A 23,371-nucleotide genomic window follows, 5' to 3' on the forward strand; every position below is an offset into this window, starting at 1 on the left:
AGAGTTGCTCATAATATGTTCTTATAATTGTTTGTATTTCTTTGGTGTTGGTTGTGATCTCTCCTCCTTCATGATTTTGTTGATTTGGGTCATTTCTCTTTTCTTTTTGATAAGTCTGGCCAGGGGTTTATCAATCTTGTTAATTCTTTCAAAGAACCAGCTCCTAGTTTCGTTGATCTGTTCTACTGTTCTTTTGGTTTCTATTTCATTGATTTCTGCTCTGATCTTTAGTATTTCTCTTCTCCTGCTGGGTTTAGGCTTTATTTGCTGTTCTTTCTCCAGCTCCTTTAGGTGTAGGGTTAGGTTGTGTATTTGAGACCTTTCTTGTTTCTTGAGCAAGGCTTGTATTGCTATATACTTTCCTCTCAGGACTGCCTTTGCTGTATCCCAAAGATTTTGAACAGTTGTGTTTTCATTTTCATTGGTTTCCATGAATTTTTTAAATTTTTCTTTAATTTCCTGGTTGACCCATTCATTCTTTAGTAGGATGCTCTTGAGCCTCCATGTATTTTGAGTTCTTTCCGACTTTCCTCTTGTGATTTAGTTCTTGTTTCAAGCATTGTGTTCTGAAAATATGCAGGGAATAATCCCAATCTTTTGGTACCGGTTGAGACCTGATTTGTGACCTAGGATGTGATCAATTCTGGAGAATGTTCCATGGGCACTAGAGAAGAATGTGTATTCCGTTGCTTTGGGATGGAATGTTCTGAATATGTCTGTGAAGTCCATTTGGTCCAATTTGTCATTTAAAGTCTTTATTTCCTTGTTGATCTTTTGCTTAGATGATCTGTCCATTTCAGTCAGGGGGGTGTTAAAGTCCCCCAGTATTATTGTATTGTTGTCAATGTGTTTCTTCGCTTTTGTTATTAATTGCCTTATAAAATTGGCTGCTCCCATGTTAGGGGCATAGATATTTACAATTGTTAGATCTTCTTGTTGGATAGACCCTTTAAGTAAGATATAGTGTCCTTTTTCATCTCCCATTACAGTCTTTGTTTTAAAATCTAATTTGTCTGTTATAAGGATTGCCACCCCAGCTTTCTTTTGGTGTCCATTAGCATGGTAAATGGTTTTCCACCCCTTCACTTTCAATCTGGGGGTGTCTTTGGGTGGAAAATGAGTCTCTTGCAGATAGCATATTGATGGGTCTTGTTTTTTAATCCAATCTGATAGCCTGTGTCTTTTGATTGAGGCATTTAGCCCATTTACATTCAGGGTAACTATTGAAAGATAGGAATTTAGTGCCATTGTATTGCCTGTAAGGTGACTGTGACTGTGTATTGTCTGTGTTCCTTTCTGATCTATGCTGCTTTTAGGCTCTCTCTTTGCTTAGAGGACCCCTTTCAATATTTCTTGTAGGGCTGGTTTCGTGTTTGCAAATTCCTTTAGTTTTTGTTTGTCCTGGAAGCTTTTTTCATCTCCTTCTATTTTCAATGACAGCCTAGCTGGATATAGTATTCTTGGCTGCATATTTTTCTCGTTTAGTGCTCTGAAGATATCATGCCAGTCCTTTCTGGCCTGCCAGGTCTCTGTGGATAGGTCTGTTGCCAGTCTAATGTTTCTACCATTGTAGGTTATATATCTCTTCTCCCGAGCTGCTTTCAGGATTTTCTCTTTGTCTCTGAGACTCGTAAGTTTTACTATTAGATGTCGGGGTGTTGACCTATTTTTATTGATTTTGAGAGGGGTTCTCTGTGCCTCCTGGATTTTGATGCCTGTTTCCTTCCCCACATTAGGGAATTTCTCTGTTATAATTTGCTCCAATATACCTTCTGCCCCCCCTTCTTATTCTGGGATCCCAAATATTCTAATGTTGTTTCGTCTTATCGTATCGCTTATCTCTCAGATTCTGCCCTTGTGATCCAGTAGTTGTTTATCTCTCTTTTTCTCAGCCTCTTTGTTTTCCATCATTTGGTCTTCTATATCGCTGATTCTCTCTTCTGCCTCATGTATCCTAGCAGTTAGTGCCCCCATTTTTGATTGCACCTCATTAATAGCCTTTTTGATTTCGACTTGATTAGATTTTAGTTCTTTTATTTCTCCAGAAAGGGTGTCTCTAATGACTTCCACACTTTTTTCAAGCCCAGCTAGTATCTTTAAAGTCATGATTCTGAACTCTAGGTCCTACATCGTGCTAATGTCCATATTGAGTAGGTCCCTGGCAGACGGTACTACCTCTTGTTCTTTTTGCTGAGGTGATTTTTTTCATCTTGTCATTTTGTCCATAGGAGAACAGATGAATGAGAGAACAAATGCTAACAGGTTAACAACGTCCCCAGCAGATATACTCTATACAAATCAGAAAAGACCTGAAAGCTGGGGAAAAGAAAGGGAAAGAAAGAAAAAAGAAAGAGAGAAAAAAAAGAAAAAGATAAAAACCAACAAAAACAGAACAAAACAAAAAAAACCAGAATATGATCAAATATCATCATGCTAGTGGCTAGATCAGTGCCACACACTGGATTTTGGGCATATTTTGTTCTGTTAGAAGAAAGTGCCTCCTAAAATTTTAAAGGAAGAAAGACTTATATATGTACAAAATAAGGGTTGATACAATGAAGGGATGGAAGATGACTGTAAAGTTGAAAATTATAAAAGATTTTATAAACGGAATTGATAAGTTGTTTGAAAGAAGAAAGAAGATTTAAAAAAAAGAAAAAAAAAGGGAGAGACTGCGATTAGGCAGGAGACTAGAACAAAGCCGTACAGTAGTGATTTAGGGTATATTTTGATCTGTTAGAAGAAATTGTATCTCAAAATTTTAAAGAGAGAAGAACTTATATATATATGCCAAAAATAAGGGTAACTACTATGAAGGGATAAAATATGACTAAAAATGAAAAATAAAAAAAGATTTTTTTAAAAAAGGGATTGATAAGATGTTGGTTGAAAAAGGGAAAAAGAAAAATTAAAAAAAAAAACCCACAAAAAACAGTTAAAAAAAATTAATGTTGAAAAACTAATGAATCATGGTAAAAAAGCCATGAATTCTATGTGCAGTATACCCCTAGCGCTGGAGTTCTGCTGTTCTCATTGATCATTAAACTTGGTCTTGGCTGGCTGTTCGTGCTGATCTTCTGGGGGAGGGGCCTGTTGCCATGGTTCCCAAATGTCTTTGCCGGAGGCGGAATTGCCCCGCCCTTGTTGGTCGGGGCTAAGCAAGCTGCTCGGGTTTGCTCTCAGGAGCTTTTGTTCCCTGCAAGCTCTTGGTACAGCTTTGGAGGACCAGGGTGAAAATGGTGGCCTCCCACTCTCTGCCCGGAGGAGCTGAGAACTCGGGGCCCGCTCCTCAGTGTGCCCCCAGAGAAAAGCAGTCAGTCACTCCCGTCTCCCTGGTCTCTGGCCACACTCCGTGCTCACCCGGCCTGTGACCGAGTGTTTCTATTTCTGGTAGCTGACCCGGTGTGGAGTCTGCAAACCCAGCTCCTCCCTGAGCACAGAGCCTGAAGTGGGGCTTAATCCCATGACCCTCAGGTCACGACCTGAGCCAAAACCAAGAATTGGAGGCTTAAGTGACTGTACCACCCAGGCGCCCAAAAATTACTTTTTTAAAGGGAACATTTCATTCATTTTAGATCCATCACTTCATTTGTGTAGAAAATATATCACTGTTTCTAGCATGTTGGTAAACTTTGGGGAAGCTAAGTCTAGTCTGTCTCACAGGGATGAGGACTTTCCATTTGGCCTTTCACTGGTCACTACCTAGTTAGAGGGCTCTGGGTACCTTTGAGGGAGACCATAAGTTAGGTGATCTTGTGGAGCTCCTTCCTCACTAGCAATCCCTTTTGTTTTGAGGAAGGCCATACCTTATAAACTACTCTGTGGGTTGATTTGTCACTTGATTTTTTTAATTACCTTTTTTATTGAAACATAATTCTCACACCATAAAAGTCACCATTTAAAGTGTACAATTCAGTCCTTTTTGGCATAGTCAGGTTGTACCAGCATCACCACCGTGTGATTTCAGAAACTTGGGATTGTTGACATCACACAGGACCATCTTTTTAATACTGATCTTTCTTACAAGTTAAACTTACTCAGGGATAAATTATACTTGATGCAATTTTTCAGGTAAAATAATTCTTAATTTTGTTTTGAGGATTGATGCATGTCACTAATTTGGGAACTATCTGAATACCTACTGTGTGTGAAGTCTTAGGCTCAGGGTCAGGGCCATAACAATGAGAAAGTCTTTGCTTTCACAGAATTAAGTGTGGGGGTGTGGGCATTGTGTGCAAGGGAGAGGAACAATGGAATAAATGGGATAAAATGCCTTGGGGATATGATAGGGAAAGTCACTGTTGGAGGACACAACCAGGGCATCTGCTCGTGTAAGGGACTTGGAATTCTTCATAAGGGAGTGTTTTTTGGAAGAATGTAAAATGCTAATATGAATGGATTTTTATGCTATAATTATGTGTAAAGATTAACATGCTTATGGACAGGGACTGGAAGGGAAGATGAATAATAAAATCAATTTATTTGTTAAGAAGGTAAAATTGTGGTTTACTCATTTTGGTATTCTGTACAAATGAGCCTTCCTTGAAAACCCAGCTCAAGTCCTAGTCTGTGAAGCTAACCTGGCTGTACCAGCCCAGTCCTTTCTCCCTCCTGGGATACCACTGACTGTGTATGCCTCACCTTAATCCTTGTACACTGTCACATGTTAGTGTTCCTTGTTTTAAATATGCATAGCTTTGCTCATCCCAATTTAGTTTTACAATCCTTAAGTCAAGGGCAGTTCTTTTATATTCCTCAAGCCTACAGTGCTTTGCACACAAGCATAGATTGGGGTGTGTGTATCTTCTGCTAAATTCGTAGGGATAAATATATCTGATAAGGAAAGTGGTTAAGATTATTGTAGCAGAAGAAATGATAGATTTAAGGACCATAGTTTCCAAACCTGGGAACTTAGGGACCTTATTTAAAGATATAAATTATTTATTGTTCTTCTCTTGGATATACTGAATCAGAATTTCCAGGGAATAGGAATTAGAATTTTTTGTTTTCTTAAGAATGGCAACTCTTCAGGTGATTCTTACCTAGATAATCTGGCATCTAATATTACCAGATTTAGGAAATGTAATGGCTCTAGAGTGGTAGGTGGTTAGGGAATATGCTAAGATAGTGGACATTCATAGGTGAGAAAGCACTTTGTGTTCTGTATTTCTCCTATCTAAATTGTTCAAGATGAAGGTAGGAAACCATAAAGCCAATTCTTAATCAGTCGTAGTGTTGTAAGACTCAGTGTTAAAATCATCCACTTTCTTAGTGTGTTCTAAGATTTTTTAAAAGATTGATCATTAAAATTAATAAAGGAAGATACATGGTAGGTATTTCTGATTGAAAGTTATCTGGCTGTATCAGGACGTAATTTTGCCTGCTTTATAAGAAGGTGACAATCTTTTGGTAAACAGCTTTAGTGAGGTCTAGTTCATATACCATACAATCCACTCTTTATAAAGTGTTCTGGTTGCTTTTAGTTTTTATTATATTCACAGAGTTGTATAGCTATCAACAAAACCAATTTTTAAACTTTTTCCTCACCCTCAAAGGAAACACTGTACCTGTTAAGAGCCATTTGGTTTCCTCTTGACCTCTCCATGTCAAGGCAACCACTGATATATTTTCTGTCTATAGATTCGCCTCTTTTGGACATTTTACATAAATGGGATTGGGTGATAACATGCTTTTTTCTGACTCGCCTCTCTCACTTAGCATGATGTTGTCAGGGTTCAGTGTGGATCTGTGCTTAGTTCTTTTTTATTGCCCAAAAGTATCCCATTTGTATGCATGCACCATGTTTTTGCTTATGCATCCATTAGTTGATGGACATTTGGGTTGTTACCACTTTTTGGCTACTGTGTTGTGAACATTAGTTTGCAAGTTTTTGTGTGGACATCATTTTCATTTCTTCTGGATATATACCTAGTAGTGGAATTGCTGGCTCATATAGTAGCTTCATGTTCAGTGTTTTCAGGAACCGCCCAACTGTGTTCTAAAGTGACACCATATTGCATTCCTACTAGTTTTGTGTGAAGGTTCCAGTTTCTCCAAATCCTCATCAACACTTATCTCTCATTTTGATTATAGCCATCCTAATGGGTGTGAAGTAGTATCTTATGGTTTTGATTTGCATTTCCCTAATAGCTAATGATGTTGAACATCTTTTCTTATGTTTATTGGCCATTTGTAATGTCCACATTCTTTGCCCATTTTTCAATTGGGTTGTCTTTTTGTTTAGTTGTGAGAGTTCTTTATATATTCTGATACCCATGTAATATTATTTATTAGAAATAGGATTTGCAAATATTTTCACTTTCTTGATAGTGTCTTTGAAGTACCAAAGTTTTTAATATTGATGAGGTCCAATTTTTTTTTTCATTTGTTGCTTTTGTTTTTGGTGTTGTATGTGATGAGACTTTGCCCAACACAAACTCATGAAAATTTACCATGTTTTCTTCTAAGAGTTTTATAGGTTTATGTCTTATAATTGCACTGTAATTCACTTTGAGCTAATTTTTGTGTGTAGTATAAAGAAGAGCTTTAACTTCATTCTTTTGCATGTGCATATCCATTTGTTCCAGCGCCATTGGTGAAAAGACTGTTCTTCCCCCCCGCCCCCAGAATTGCCTTGGCATAAGATGATCTTTTTTAACCTAAACATAAGAAAAAAAAATTATAAGGAATGAGAAAAATTCAAACAATACAAAAGAATATCCTGTGAAAAATAAGTCTTTCACCCCAGTTTTTAGTTATCCTACCTTGGAGGCAAGTTTTAAAAATTGATATTTATATATTCTTTCAGAGATATTTTATACACATACAGCCACAACTGTCCAAGAAGGTATAGATTGAAAGCAGATTTTGGAACCCCAGCAATTAACCTAGTACAGGAGGACATGGAGATGAACGAGAACTGGCATCCTCTGGGTTCTGAGCTTTCATGTGCTCCTTGGCATGTCGGCCTGCTCTAGCATTTATGTGGCTGCTGGAAATGAAGTGCTCGCTTTCCACCCTCCTGCAGCCTTTTGTTGTAGATTCTTTCTCACCTAACTCAACCTTCATTTCCACTTAAGAGAAATGGATACAATAAATCAAACAATAAAGGAAGCTTTAATCTTTTTTTATGTTATCATTATGGTATTTATTTCAGGGAGCTTCTGATAATTGGAGGTGTTGCAGCGCGGGATCAGCTCTCTGTTTTGGATAATGGGGTAAGTTGTACTTTTAATTTTTAAGAGGTTACATTATGAGTTGTCATTTTGGCAGTGTAGTTCTGTTGTGTTTCAAGAAAAATCAAGTGAGGCTGAAATTAGAACAAGATCAAAACAAAATTTGTTCAAAACATGTTGCAAGTATGTCTTTTTTCTTTTCCCAAGAGTATACAGCACCGTAGTTACTTCCAAACCCCTCATGCAAAATTCAGCATACATGATTTTTTTTTTTTTTTTTTGGTTTACCTTTTGAGCGCTTGGAGATTTTCTTCTTGCTTTCTCATGAATTAAGAGTCCTTTCTTTTGAGGATAATGGAAAAAGAAGAAACTGGAGTTAGGAATAGAAATGGAAATCAAGTGGATTGCAGAGAATATAGACGTTTTGGCAGTGACCCAAGGGAAGGATGAAAAGTGATAAACTGTGGCTTTAGGAGGAGGGAGATGAGTGCAAATATGGGTCAGGGGAGTCTTACAGAGGGTGCTCAGGCATGCAGTTACAAAGGGCAAAGCTAGAACCAGGATCCTCATTACTGGGGAATATTCTTAACTGGGCTCATCAATTTTGTGAAGCTAGATATAGAAAGGACTTCATAAAATATTTCATATGTATGAAATAACTTGCCTGTTTCAAATTTCTCTTCCCTTTCCTTTCCTAAATATTTTATCATTTAATCTAACCCACCTGATACTGAATCATAGCAAGGAAATATGTCCACTTCCTTCGGTTCCATTGGTGCCCTGTCAAATGAAATTTTATGCCGTATGGTTTAGATTGACCTGGTGTGACATCTTAAAAGCAAAGAATCCTATTACTGTACTTGTTAATACTATTTTAAGATAGTAATATTGCTTTGATAAGTTCTTATTTGCTGTGCTGTATTTTTCAGTGGTTGTAAGAGATTTAATGTTCATTCCCATTCTTGGCTCCTCAAACCCAAATCCATTTTCCTCATAAGTTATTAAGCTTCTTAACTCCTATTTTCCAGCTGTGGAGCTTTTAGGGAATTCTATATGCTTCTCAGTCATATCTAAAATTTGGTACTGGCTAAATCCAATGGCAATGTTATTCTGTGGCTTTCTTGACAGGATTCAGTTCCATTCTACTTAGGGAATCTAATATGTTCTCTTTCTTCTCTTTCCGTCTGTATTCTCTCCTCCTATGATCTCCCATCATCCTCTGGCTCAGCCTTAGTCCTATGTTATGTCTTGTGCTGGGCTAGAAGTCAGCTTTGGAATGAGAGAGTAGAACTATGTAATTTTTACAATTTTAAGAAGTTGCACAGTTATGCAACATGTGCAGTTGAGGCCTAGAGGAATAGTTGGTGCTATTATACGGGGGTAGGGGGGGTTCCAGTTTATCCTTTTTTAAACCTGAGAGACCCAGTGTCTATATTTCACATAAAGCGAGTTTTCACACTGACTTTAGCTGCTGAAATTGAGAGTGGAAACTCACATGTGGGCTGGAATCCTGTAGTAAAGAGATGTTACACACAGAACCAGAGTGATATTTTGCATTGCTATGTACGGCACCTGTGTCACAGTGCTTGGCACGTAGTTGGTTCTTAATACGTTAAACAGACCTTATCTTCATATTTTTAGGCACTCTTCTCTACAATGAATTGAGACTTCCTTATAGTCATCAGTACAAATGAAATAGTCGCTTCCAAAAAGTTTTTAATTTTTCATGGGAATATAAATGCCTCATATTGGTTCGAATCAAAAGTCTGTTTAGTGCAGTATTCTGCTTTTTCAAGGGGTGAGATATTGAAGTAATGATACTACAGTGATAAATTTGTTAGGAGAAAGTTATGTTTTTAGGTTACAGTGGAGAAAACAATTAAGAATAGAAGTCAGTTTTCAGGCCGTTTAATAGAGTAGAAGTTTTGTTTTGAATTGCCTAACTTATTGAATGATTTTATATAATATCTTATTTGTGCTCACACACACTCATCCTTATGTACACTTTAAAAATAACTTACCTTTGGGGTGCCTGGGTGGCTCAGTTGTTAAGCGTCTGTCTCCGACTTGGGTCATGATCCCGGGGTCCTGGGATCCGGCCCCGCATCGGGCTCCCTGCTCAGCAGGAAGCCTGCTTCTCCCTCTCCCACTCCCCCTGCTTGTGTTCCCTCTCTCGCTGTGTCTCTCTGTCAAAATAAATAAATAAATAAATAAATAAAACTTACTTTGTTGGCTACTTTCTGGAAATGGACCAAGCACAGCTAAATGCTTACATATATTTTCTTAGTCAGTTCTCACAGTAGCCCTCAGATAGTACTCTCCCCCATTTTTACAGATTAGGAAGAGGACTTATACTAAATATTAAGTCACTTCCCCAAGATGTTACAACTCCTAGGTAGAGCTTACTTCAAAACCCGTATTCCTGATCACTGTGAGCTTGATTAAAAGATGTGTGTGTGAATGGAAAATGTTCATTGTTTATACTGGTGTGGGGGTTCATTATTCTTTTCCCTTTGAGTATGTTTGAGAATTTTTATAATAAAAAGTTAAATAAAGGGGTGCCTGGGTAACTCAGTCGTTAAGCGTCTGCCTTCAGCTCGGGTCATGATCCCAGGGTCCTGGGACCTAGCCCCACATTGGGCTCCCTGCTCGGCGGGAAGCCTGCTTCTCCTTCTCCCACTCCCCCTGCTTGTGTTCCCCCTCTCGCTGTGTCTCTCTCTGTCAAATAAATAAATAAAATCTTTAAAAAATAAAAGTTAAATAAAACTTGTTCTTGAGTTAGACCTTTTCTCATGTTTGGACTGAGCTTTAAATCCCAGTTTGGGTACTTACAAGCTGTATCATTTAAGTTCTTGTGATTTTAGTATTCTAAACTTCAGTTTCCTCATTTAAAAATAGGACTAATTGGGGCACCTGGGTGGCTGAGTCAGTGAAGCATCCGACTCTTGATCTCAGCTCAGGTGTTGATCTCAGGGTCATGAGCTCAAGCCCCGCGTTGGGCTCCACACTGGGCTTGGAGCCTACTTAAAAAAGGGAATAATAATAGTGTTTTCTTGAGTGGTCATGAGATGATACAATACTTGTAAAACATTAGCACAGTGCCTGTTCATTGTGAGCACTTGACATGTAGTAATGTATTCCAAGGTAGTCAGATCGTCATCGTTATCAACTATAACTACATTTATCAAGCACTTGGCGTACTAGGCATCACGTGATTTATGTATCTCATCTCTCAGTTGCCACAACCGTCTTACGATGCCAAAGGTGTTGCCCATTTCAAAAAAGAAAAAGTTGAAACTAGAAGAGGTGAACTAAGTTGAGGTCACACAACTGGGTAATGGTGGACCTGGGATTTGAATCCTGGTTTGATTTCAGAGTTCCCATAAATTCATTCACTCGGAAAATACAAGTTTTATATATTAGACTGTACATAACAGTTAAGGATGTCAAAATCAGTTACCAAAATCTTCACATTAATTCCAAACCAAATACAGGTTTGGTAATAGGGCATTATCTAGAGCTCCTGTCTTGAGAATTTTGAGCTGATGGAGACTGCTTTAGTATGCATGTTTTCACTGTAAGTAAACCACTGTTGGTTGCTGTTTTACGGTGATCATAATAGTGCTTTGGTTTTCATTAGGTGCTTCTTTTGATATTTTTCAGGTAGATATAGTCGTTGGCACTCCAGGAAGACTAGATGATTTGGTGTCAACTGGAAAACTGAACTTATCCCAAGTTAGATTCCTGGTCCTGGATGAAGCTGTATGTTGAAATATAGTTATGCTTTAAAAAAAAAAAAGTTTGCTTATGTTTTTGGAGATAAAAATATGTTAAAATGATGAAAAAAAATACAATTCAGTCATGATCCCAATACCTAGAAATAATCATTATTACCAGTTTGGTATATTTTCATCCACTCCTTGTATTTATATAAATACTATTTTATGTGGTAAATCAAGCTATGTGAATCTAGGAAACCCTTTTTTTTTCCTTAATAAAGTATAAGTATTTCATGTCCTTATTTGTGAACAATTTTTAAAGGTTGTCTAGTGCTCTGTTATATGGATACTTCATGATTTATTTAACCCCTCTTGTGACTAGATATATTGATTTGTTTTTTACTCCAAATAGTTATCTTTGTTGGTACATAGATTATTTTACACATTACAATTATTTTTTCATGTCATAGTTGCACAATGTGAACTCTAAGGACATTAATGTCTTGGAGCCTCTTGAGATGTACTTCCAGAGTATTTTCAATATGAATTGAGGTGGTTTTTTAGCACTGAGGATTTTTGTTTTCATTTGTTCATATTAAAATCGTGTGCTTAAGGATATATGGTAGGAGCGGTTATCTCTCGTATTCATTCTAAATACTGGAGTATAGTTTTTGGATTGTTTATTGTCAGCTTTTTCATATTTTAGTCACATGGAATTTAAAGTTGAATTTATAATTTGTCTTTATCTGATAGGAAATAATCATTGAGAATATGGGGATATGTTTGTTTATGAATTCATTTCCATTATCTTTCTACATTTGATTTACAAAAGAAGGATTCAGGTATTGATTTAAAAATGTATGCTTTTCTTTGCTTCTCATTCAGGATGGGCTTCTTTCTCAAGGTTACTCTGATTTCATAAATAGGATTCACAATCAGATTCCTCAGATTACCTCTGATGGGAAAAGACTTCAGGTATGAAATGACGGATGCATCTTAAAATACATGTGGACAATTTTTATGTGTTAATGCTTATTTTGTTTTGTTTTACATTTTGTTTGTGTCTTCTGATTTAAGTTAACTGCTGTATAAAACATTTTCTTTATTACCTGAGTAAATAGTACACACAAAGAAACAGTCTTAAAAGCTGCTTGTAGAAATGAAGGAGAAGGGAACTTGAGGAAATTAGGTGTCACAAAAGATGATAAGTAAGAAATTCTTAGTTGTTTTTTTCTACAGAGCATTTAGAGTTTATATTCCAGACTGTGAGTACTGCTTCCTGTTTGAGGGGGCAATATCTTGAGCTGTTGAATAACAGTTGTTTTCTTCATCATATTTCTTAAAATATTACTCTTATTTTTCTCACCCTTCTTTCCTAGGAAGAATTTGAGAGGTAGAAGAGGCTTTAAGGGGGAGAGAAGGGAATTAATAGTAAGTTAAGATTTTAGATCTTCAGAAACCTCTTCATCTTAGTGTGTAGGACCTTGTGGAATCGATGGCATGGTTTCTGTGGCAGTGGGAGACTTGGTGTGAGCGAGGGGACTTGGTGTGAGCGAGGGGACTCACTGTGAGTGAGGGGACTGTAGATCAGAGAGATTAACCAGCCCAAAGTCATACCACTAGTTGCTACTGCAGGGTCAGGTATTAAACTCATCTGTAGATTCCGGGTTAACAGACTTTGGACCCCATATTAGTATTCATACGGTAGAATTATTATTGTAAAATAAAAGTTGATCTAAATTTTTTTTTCCTCTTAGGTGATTATTTGCTCTGCTACTTTGCATTCTTTTGATGTGAAGAAGCTGTCTGAGAAGATAATGCATTTTCCCACGTGGGTTGATTTAAAAGGAGAAGACTCCGTTCCAGACACTGTACACCATGTTGTTGTCCCAGTGAATCCCAAAACTGACAGACTCTGGGAAAGGCTTGGGAAAAACCACATTAGAGTGAGTACTTTACACTTTTAACATTTGTGGAGAATAAAACTTTCATAAACTAGCTTAACCTTGGGCTCTTAGTGATACTTATAGCCAGTTATTGTACCTAAGAAAAGAGAAGTCCAGCACATTGACCAGAAAAGTTTAGGCCTTGAGAGTGCAGAATAACTGATGGGCTTTTATTTTTTTCTCTGTAAGAGTTACTTTTAACGATCATCTTCCTTGATGTAATTTTTATAAATGAGTAGGATTATGTGTATACATAGATCTAATTTCAGACACAATGATTGCTATTTTTAATAATATTTTAGTGTCCTCTTGAGGTTCCTTATTTTCCTAAAAATCAATTCCATGTGCCCATCTGGTCTTTCCCCCCCCCCACTATTCTTAGATTTACCTTTATAAAATAAAGGTGTGTTATAGTAAATATACAACATTCTAAAAGCCACCTTTGCGTTTTTATTATTACATTTAAAAATGATTAGCCTTAGATCCACAGTTAAGAAAGGGTTTTCTAAATCTGAAGAATGGTTTTGCCTATATACTCTAAAGATGTATGTCTGAAATGCAGTCCAAAGTTATAAACATTTTTCCCTTTAAAAAAAATATCTGTTTGGAATCCTTACTTAGCCACTTGCTACCCCTTTTATATCATTTTCTTTTGATAGACTGATGATGTACATGCGAAAGATAACACAAGACCTGGTGCTAATAGTCCCGGTAAGTTGAATGCATGAACAAATAAATGAATGAATGAATGGGTGAATGAATTAATGAATAAATGGTGTTGAAAGATTTTGAAAATGAATTGGTTTGTCTTACTGAATTTATGCCCTATTTTCATGAAGGATTGAGGTGACCTACCAAATTAGAACAGGAAATCTGAAAATAAAAGCAATAAAAATAATAAGGAAATGGGGGAAATTGCTGTTACCAGTGAACTTAGAGCAGTATTAATCACTGAACTTCACATGTTAGTCTGCTGGCATCCAAGTCATATTTTGGATTTGGGAATTCTTATTTATCGTGGGCTATCAGCAGATTTCTCTGGCAGCAGATTTTATATTGGTCCTGAATTCCAGGAGAAATGTCACGTAGATTCTTCATTGAGGGAATTAAGTAACAAAGGAAAATGTCTTTAGCTTACAACTTTGTGAAAGATACAGAAATTATCTTGAAATATGTTATCTATTCTTTTTGTGTGTGATAAAGTATACCTAACACAAAATTTCCCATTGTAACCATTTTCAAGTGGATCAAGTTCAGTGGCATGAAGTACATTCCTACTTTGCATCCATTGCCACTATCCATCTCCAGGATTTTTTCATCTTCGTAAACTGAATATCATTAAACCATTAAATATTTATCAGTTTTTTTAAAAAGCTGAACATTTAATTCAATGAAGATACTTTTGTGCAGAGAGGAGACCGTTTGTTTCAGGTGCATAATATTTTAAAGATCTATGAAGGTACATTGTTTTGCAAGGATAGTGCTTATAGAACCTAGAGTAGATCACAAACCCATTAGGCTGCGTGTTTGATGTCACATGTCTCAGCTGGATCATTGGGAAGCGTGAGACTGCACTTGCTTCACGGTTGGACTCATGGGTAGACTTATGACAAGTATCTGAAAGGTGAATTTTCTGAAATCTTGATTAAATAGTGTCCCTTTGAATTCAGTTTTATGTGCAGTTCCAAATTTATAAAGTGCTTGCTCACTAGCCTTATTGTTGGAGAAGGGCAGAGATGCTGGTGGTTCAAAATAGTGTATCCTCCCACTGTTGGAGAATGCATTTTATAAAATAAAAATTGTTACTTCGTGTATTTTTTCTTGTAAGTGTTTTGCTTAAGTTTATACAACAATTAGGTATGACTAAAGAGACTTCAGAAATATGGTGGATTACAGAATTAAAATTTCACATTAGATAGTTGGTAACCGTAGTGCAACTTCCTACTGAAACAGAGATGGGGGGTGATGGCTAAGAAATGACTTAGTTTGACATACAGTTTTTATTCTGTAGAGCGAAGTATGAACTTTCTGATGTTAGATTGATTTAAAAAGTACATTAATTGGGGCGCCTGGGTGGCTCAGTCGTGAAACATCTGCCTTCAGCTCAGGTCCCATGATGCCAGGGTCCTGGAATCGAGCCCCGCATCGGGCTCCCTGCTCGGCGGGAAGCCTGCCTCTCCCTCTCCCACTCCCCCTGCTTGTGTTCCCTCTCTCGCTGTGTCTCTCTCTGTCAAATAAATAAATAAAATCTTTAAAAAATACATTAATTATTTTTAAAAGGGGTTAAAATAATTGACTAAACATTTATTGAGCAGTTAGGGAAGTTAATGCAAGGCAGAATATGATTAGTTGTCCGTGAGAGGTAGAAACAGTTTTGTTGTAGGTATGAAGTTCTGTTTACTCGTGTGTTTGTATGTCAGTTTTCCCTCATAAGAAGTATGGTTATAGGTGTTTTGGTGCCCCCTAAACTGGCACAAATGTACATTAACAGAAATAGAAATAAATGAGTGAATGGATATTTTCTCACCATTTCATCCTATCTTAATCTTACTTACTTTTGTCAGTAATACTTATATTAAAACAGAGTGTTTAGATGAGTTAAGCGTAAGTCTATGATTGTAATTGTGTGTGTTTATAACAATTTTAGATTGAAATTCTTTTTCCGTTTTTGTTGTTATGGTATTCAAGAGATGTGGTCTGAAGCTATTAAAATCCTGAAGGGGGAGTATGCTGTCCGGGCAATCAAGGAACACAAGATGGATCAAGCAATTATTTTCTGTAGAACCAAAATTGACTGTGATAACTTGGAGCAATATTTTATGCAACAAGGAGGAGGTAATATTTCCTCACTTAAAATAAATTGTGTTTATCTCCTCATTTAATAGATTATTAGTCTCATGTTGTTGAGGCCTAGAGTGCATGCACAGAATTTTAAGTAGTGGTGGTGTATTATGAGTATCTATGCTCATCTAGTACTTTTTCATAGGATAAGCCCCAGGAAAACAGTGAGGGCTTTCCAGGTTCAGTAGAGTGTTCTGAGGCCCTGCTGTCATTTGGAAGAAGGGTAATGTTATTGATTAACTTTAATATTAAAATTTCAAGTATAATCATTAAATAATAGAATGTATATCTTCTAAACCAATGAGGAAAAAACCATCTTAAAAAAGCTACGAAAGCAAGAGGAAAAATAATAAGAAAAAGCAGAATGGTTAGAAATTACAGAGTAAGATGGCTGGTGGAAAAATCTGAGCATATGAGTAAACATTATGTATCAGTGGACTGAAGTCCTCGTTTAAAAAGCATAGATGGTGGTTAGACTGCTATATCCTATTTACAAGAGACATACTTAAAACCTGAGGACATGGACAGATTGAAAGAGCTGAAAAAATATATGTATCAGCTAAACTACTAATCAAAAGACAGTTGGTTTAGCTATATTAACAAGAGATGCAGTAGAATTTAAGACAAAAATATTAACTAGAAATAAAGGTCACTATGTAATCAAATAGTTAACCTACAATGAATATATGATGATTCTAATGTTATGCTCCTTATAACATGAAATAAATAAACCAACATGAAGAGATGCTCAACATGCTCAGTCGTTAGGGAAATGCAAAGTCACAATGTAATACCATTGTACGCTCATTGTAATGGCTGGATTAAAAATACAACGCCAGATTTTGGTGAGGATGTGGAACAGCTGGAGCACTCATACTAGTTGCTGCGCAGCCACGTCGGTAAAAGGTCTTAAATTTTTAAATAAAATTGACATTGCTGTCTTATGGCTTAGTAATTCAATTCCTAAATATTTACTCAAGATAAGTAAAATTTATCCAAGATTTATTGACAAAAGCTATGGGCAAGAATGGTCATAGCAGCTTTATTTATTATAGCCCCAAACTGAAGATATACCAGGTGGCTCTCAGTAGGGGAATGGCTTAAATCGGATGTGAAATCTTTTCAGTGGAATACTGCTTGGTGATACAAAGGAACGGATTCAGCAGCTGGGGGTGAATTTCAGACAACTTGCAGAATGAAATTCTTACACAAGCCTATATTCTGTATGATTCCATTTGCGTGAAGTTCTAGAAGAGTCAGAATTAATCTGTAAGGGGAAGAAACCCACAATAGTGGTTTTTCCCCAGCAGAATGGAAGTGGGGTTAACTGGGAAAGGGCATGAGGGTACTTTGTGGAGTGGCATTCATATTCCCTATCTTGACAGGGCTTTGAGCTGCATAGGTGCATGCATTTGTCAAAACTCAGTTAGATACACACTTAAGATTTGTACATTTCCTTGTATGTAACTTTCACCTGGAAGGAAAATCATAAAACCTAAATAAATAACTGCATCTCTAGTTAATGAGGTGCATGCTGAACTGTGTACAGATACTTGCAATTTACATTGAAATGTATCAAAAATATAAAAAATTCATAGGAAAAAGGGCTAGATAGTAAAGGAAATACAGTAAATGTTAATGGTATAATCTAGGAGGTGAAAATATAGCTATCTACTTTTAGAATTCTTTCATTGTTGCTGTGTTTGAAAGTACAATGTAAAAATATATAAAGCAAAAATTGACAGATGTACAAGGTAACAGATAAATCCTGCTTTCATAATGGGGAGAACTCTAACACATCTCTTTTTGTAATTGATAATACATCAGGGAGCCAGAAAACTCAAAACATTTTAAAAAGTTGGAACAAATGGTCATATGAAGAACAGGTTATATTGTTCATTACAGTGAACTGTTTAGTACCTTCCCCCCGCCCCGCCCCCAAGTCATAGCAAACAGACTTGCTTGGTTGTTTTTAGTTACAGCAGCTGTTTTGTAATACTTCCTGTCCGTGTTGGTTTTGAATGGAGGATTATTTGATTATTTGGTTAGAAATGCCATTGCTCAAGCAGTAATATTCTTTAGTTCTTTTTACCTTCCTTCCCTAAGTATTCTGGGTACCTTTGTCTAAAAACCAAGTTTCCAAAACCAAAATAACACAATATATACCAGAACTTCAGAGGTTTAAGAGAGGGAATTAAGGGTCCCTCCCTTCTCTCTACACAGTTCAACTGGGGAGTAGGAGTGTATTTGTGATATTTTCCTAAACCACCTGAATTCAGAATGCAATAAGACCTAAGCTGTAGGCCTCTGGAAGTTCTGATTAGTTATTATTTCTTCTCTGCATAATTAGTTCTTGTGTTAGTCATTTTGGGTGGGTAGCTTTCATAATATATTTTTCCTTGAATTCTGAAGTAATTTTATTGAACCTAAACTTTACTGTGGAGAGTAGTTACGGCATAATTGTTACTCTGTGCTCATACTGGAGCCTACAGGTTCTGTTGTGCTCTAGAAGGCTGTCTACCCTTACTTTGGTCTGGACTGGACTGCTTTTTGTTACTATATCTACTTGAGCTTTATTTTTAGGATTGGCTACCACTGCATCTGCCTTTCCATCCTACCAGTTTGCTTCTAATCTGCTTTGGCCAGGGTACCTCCAGAGGAGGGTAGGCTTGTGGATGTGGCCTTTAGTAAGGGCATGAACTTCATAATGCCTCTTTTGTTCTTCCAAGATAGATCTCTCTTGTCTACATTTTTTGGTTCTTTGCTTTATATGGGATAGGAGAGGTTCCTGCTATACATGTATGTTTTCCTTTTAGTAACACATCTTAATGGGCATACTGTTCTGTCTACTTCTGCAGATCAGGAAAAGTGACTTAAAAATGTCCTTCAAAGCAAATCAGTTTTAATGCTCATGGAGTTTATTTTAATGGCATTTCACCTATGACAGAAATTGTGTTAAACATGGTAGATTGGGGTATAGATTTCTGCAGAATTATATGGCACCATTGTAGTCTGAATGTTGTTGGTTTTTTGACATATTCTTTGGTGTAATATTTTCCAAGGTTAACTGTTTAATGTGCTTTTCACCAGGACCTGATAAAAAAGGACACCAGTTCTCATGTGTTTGTCTTCATGGGGACAGAAAGCCTCATGAAAGGAAGCAAAACTTGGAAAGATTTAAGGTAGTGCTATTTAGTTGATTGTATTTCCTTAATAATTAAGAGGAGATTTGTAGCCAATTTTAATCAGTTCCAGTTAATATTATTAAAGCCATTCTTGTCCTAGAAATTTCAAAAGATTTTTACCCTGTTGGAATATCCTTGCCATGACAGGGCTTAGTCATCTTTAGCAGTCAATAGTAAATTAATATATTCTCTGCACAACACTGCTGTGATAAGAATTTTCAACTTAAGTTTTAGTTAAATTCTTTCAGGTAGATATTTTTAGGAGAAGCATCACGGGATAGTTAAACTGTGTCTGTGAGTCTTATTTTTTTTAACAGTTTGTAGTAATACCCCTAGAGAAGTTAATTTGTAGATTAATTTAAGATAGGTATCAAGAATATGGTTTTGTGGAATTAAAAATACTTGTAATTGTTTGGGGCACACTGTCTAGTTACATCCTGGCAGCCCGGGAACAGGTTGGTTAGCTCTTGGTGGAGGTGGGGAGGGCTTGAGCCATTTAGAACACAAGGTCAGTAGCCTCCACCCACTCCATTCTCATTACTTACCAGTGTGTTTACCCCAGTGCAGACAGAGTACAAATAGTATTTTCTCTCAGACCCATCATATGAATAAAAGGTGGGAAGAACTGAGCTTAGGAACTTTGGGTTATGCTTCCACACTGAGCAGAATGTGGATATTGAAGCATGTTTTATGGTCGCATTTCAGTGTGTGTGTCGGACCATCTCTACCCAGGGTCTTATGCTGGACCCCAGCTCAGCATCCCTTCCCCACCCCGTCTCTAACTTTGCTGTGCCTTGGGGCACAAATGGCATCCAGAGACTAATTTGTATTTCCTTGGTGAGAGCACTCGGTTCCACTCTCTGTTCCCTTGTCTTAGGATTTTGTCTGTTGTCACAAAAAGTGTAACCTAAAGGTAAAATACCTAGTATTCTGAATTTATTTTAATATAAGGGTAAAGATAATACTTATATTATAACATTTTTGTTCTATTTTATCTTTCCTTTTTTTTTAATTTTATAAACTTTCTTTTGAATTATCAGTCAGGATTTCTAAAGATAAAGCCAAATTATAGCAGTTTAATGTCTTTGGTGTGAGAAAAAAGAAAATAAAAAATGAATCCAGTTATTGATTTATTCACCTTAAATGTCTTGTTTTAGTAGATCATAACTTAAAAATTTAAGATATGGTGCAGTGCATTATGAATATCTGTACCTCTAATCTGATAGTAACACATTAGTTATTAGAGGTCTCATTTACTGGAATGGTAGTATTTCTATTTATTTTTTAGTCTGTGTCCTAATAAATTCCTTTCTCTCCTCTCTTCTCTTTAGAAAGGGGATGTAAGATTCTTGATTTGCACAGATGTAGCCGCCAGAGGAATTGATATCCATGGTGTTCCTTATGGTAAAAAGAAAGTTTGATAACTGCAATTTAAATTTTGTGGAATTCAAAGTTAACCCTCTGATGTTTTTGAAATATTTAGAACATCAAACATCTAATAAGGTTGAAAATTTTAGAAATTAATGGCAATTGGTAATAATTATTTTGATTTGCAGTTATAAACGTCACCTTGCCTGATGAAAAGCAAAACTATGTACATCGAATTGGCAGAGTAGGAAGAGCTGAAAGGTACTGCTGTAATTTTTTTTTTTTTTTTTTTTTACACTTCTATGCTTCAGGAATAAAGTCTAATAAAGACTTCTAAAATCTTTCAGGATGGGTCTGGCCATTTCCCTGGTGGCAACAGAGAAAGAAAAGGTAATCTTTTCAGTGCTGTATTATATTCATTGTTTGTGTTGTCATTTTAGATGTTGGAAGTAAAAGCAGTTTGGTTTTTCCATTTACATTGAATTCAGTTGCATATGGAATATAAATGAACTTTTTAATGGCATCTTTTTCTCCATATTCTTGAATGGACCTGCAGTAGGATGAAATTTAGAAAGGAAAAATGCAAAATGTAATTTTCACTAATAGCTTTAATGTACTTGATTTCACCAAAAACTATTTAAGCCCTCCCTGACATCATGTCAGAGAAAACTTTTGTGGGAGAGGGTGGTAACTTATTATTTTGTAATATAATTTGATATAATTTTATGGAATAGTTTCAAGAATAAGGAATTCCCATAAACTCATTGTCCAAACTAGTTGTTCATTTTGCTTTTTGCTATTTGCTTTATTATAGAAAGCATTTGGACCTTATTTATACCATTCTCCAGTATTTACTTTTTCATCCTTGTTTTTATCTGAGAATTCGTTTCTGTAATTGACATGCATTTTAGGAAGACTTCAGGATTATTCTCAAAAAGAACTTTTTCAGAAGACCTAGTTAATGAGCTCCTGAATGGTGGTAGTAATTGGATGACATACCATACTGCAGTCTGTTTTCCTTGTTCCTTGGGGACAGAAAGTATTTAAAAAACTAATTGAGAATACAAATATCTAGCATGTTTCAGTCTCCATACATGTTAATATTTTTTCTATCTTTCATGTAGGTTTGGTACCATGTATGTAGCAGCCGTGGAAAAGGATGTTATAACACAAGACTCAAGGAAGATGGTGGCTGTACCATATGGTACAATGAGATGCAGGTAAGACTCCTAAAAAACGTACTAAAATTGGCAAAAATAGACCACATTTAATTATAAAAGTAATACCTCAGCTTTTATCTATTTGTTAGCTGTGAGGAAAAGTAGTAATTGATTATAAAGTTAGTTATAGTTTTGTAAATTGTAACTTGTGAGTTTATCTCTTCAGAAATCTAACTTCCATTTATCCTAAGTATTATAGTCCTCCTGGTTTTATTGGACACTGTTAAAATGCAACTCTGTCAAAATGAAATTTTTATTTGAAAATGCTTTTTATATTTCCTTTCCTCTCTTAGTTGCTGTCTGAGATAGAAGAGCATCTGAATTGCACCATTTCTCAGGTTGAACCAGATATAAAGGTACCAGTGGATGAATTTGATGGCAAAGTCACCTATGGTCAGAAAAGGGCCACTGGTGGTGAGTTTTGAATTACTTTAATTTCTATTTTAAATTTGAATGTGTCCTTCTTGGGCTTCAATGTGTAGAAGAGAGTAATTTCATACCATCATGGTACGTGTCTATTTTTAGTTTATTAATCATTTCCTCCTTATTAACTCTCATAGCACGGTATCCATACCTGTCTTGTAGCATTTTTTTGGTTGTGTGATTTGTATGTGAATGAAGAACAGCGGCTTAGCTGTTTCTCTTGAGGTATTAATGTTACAAAGAGTAGTTGAACATTTATGGAATTATTAGGAAGTGAATATAATGGCAGTTTTGAAAAAAGAATTGAAAACCTTTGATTTAATTTCAAGTGGTAACCCAGCATACTATTTCCTTTGCCTGGAATGCCCTTAGCTCATTCCTGAAAATTTTTTTTTTAAGATTCAGGGTAGTGAGCCTAGTGGTTTCCAAACCAAAAAAAAAAAAAAAAGGAGTGGAGGAGGGGTTGCTAGGGGCCTGGGGACACTATTAGCGAGGTCTGATCATTCATTTATATGGATTTAACGTCTTTAAAACTCACTTGTGGAGATGACTTGCCCGGTAGTACATTTTTATTGCTAGAAGCAATGTATAAATGGATGTAATTGAGCCAGAGTATTGCTGACAAGTTATTTCAAGCATGTCATTTACATTACTTTATAATTTGTGTGTGTGATGCAGGTGGAAACTATAAAGGCCATGTGGATATTTTGGCACCTACAGTTCAAGAGTTGGCTGCCCTTGAAAAGGAGGCGCAGACATCTTTCCTGCATCTTGGCTACCTTCCTAACCAGCTGTTCAGAACCTTCTGATTTTAACGTACACTGAATAAGATTTGAGTAATAAAAGTCTGTAGTCTTAAAACTCTAAAACAGTTGTATTGCTTCCAAGCAGCAGTATTTATAGTAACATAAGCTATTAATGCTAACTCTTCCATGTCAAGAAACATTAATCTTAGGAATTCTTCATAAAATGGCAACCTAATGAGAATAATAAATTTGATGACTATATTTTTATGAAGGTTTGCGTCTTATTTTTAAAGTTATTTGATAGTTTTCTTTTTCAAGAAAACTATGGCTTGATGAGGTAAAGTTTATGGGTATGTGAATTTGGCAGAGGACCTGTGTGGAACCACCAGTGAATATCTTGAGTAGAATTTATCATAGGAAGTGATCCTAAATGGAGATGTTCTTGAGATGTTATAGTTACCTAGGTATACGCTGAAGCTGGAGGAAACTCGTGACAGGAAAGAAAATTGGATGATCCCAAGGCAGAAGGACAGCTTGGTTAGTTTTAGGGGGCCTGGAGTTTTTTAGAGAGGTAGAAAGGGTTCTGTGTCTAAGGATTGAAGACTGGTGTGTGATGGTGATGGTAAAGACGTATCTTGGAAGGTTTACCTTCTTTCTAAGAACCTTTCTTTCCAGAGGATAGTTACTTATAAAGATAAAACTATTCTGTTTTTCTGTGTTTTAAAATTACACACAGTTCTTTGGAATA

General features: G+C 36.3%; 1 protein-coding gene across 1 annotated transcript in view; it reads left to right on the forward strand.

Annotated features, from left to right (window-relative positions):
- Positions 1-22,884, forward strand: part of DDX1 (DEAD-box helicase 1) — a 44,591-nt gene extending 21,707 nt beyond the window's left edge. Inside the window, exons 14-26 of the mRNA XM_025867765.2 lie at positions 7,157-7,217; positions 10,839-10,937; positions 11,780-11,869; positions 12,652-12,840; positions 13,500-13,551; positions 15,529-15,675; positions 18,772-18,863; positions 20,198-20,270; positions 20,423-20,495; positions 20,582-20,624; positions 21,359-21,454; positions 21,748-21,868; positions 22,556-22,884. Of these exons, the coding sequence (XP_025723550.1) occupies positions 7,157-7,217; positions 10,839-10,937; positions 11,780-11,869; positions 12,652-12,840; positions 13,500-13,551; positions 15,529-15,675; positions 18,772-18,863; positions 20,198-20,270; positions 20,423-20,495; positions 20,582-20,624; positions 21,359-21,454; positions 21,748-21,868; positions 22,556-22,686 (1,267 nt within the window). The 3' untranslated portion in view covers positions 22,687-22,884. The remainder of the gene's footprint in view (positions 1-7,156; positions 7,218-10,838; positions 10,938-11,779; positions 11,870-12,651; positions 12,841-13,499; positions 13,552-15,528; positions 15,676-18,771; positions 18,864-20,197; positions 20,271-20,422; positions 20,496-20,581; positions 20,625-21,358; positions 21,455-21,747; positions 21,869-22,555) is intronic.
- Positions 22,885-23,371: the final 487 nt, after the last annotated feature.

The sequence above is a fragment of the Callorhinus ursinus genome, unplaced genomic scaffold, assembly GCF_003265705.2.
Source record: "Callorhinus ursinus isolate GAN/ISIS: 27379988/994484 unplaced genomic scaffold, GSC_fseal_2.0 scaffold10, whole genome shotgun sequence".
Lineage (NCBI taxonomy): Eukaryota > Metazoa > Chordata > Mammalia > Carnivora > Otariidae > Callorhinus > Callorhinus ursinus.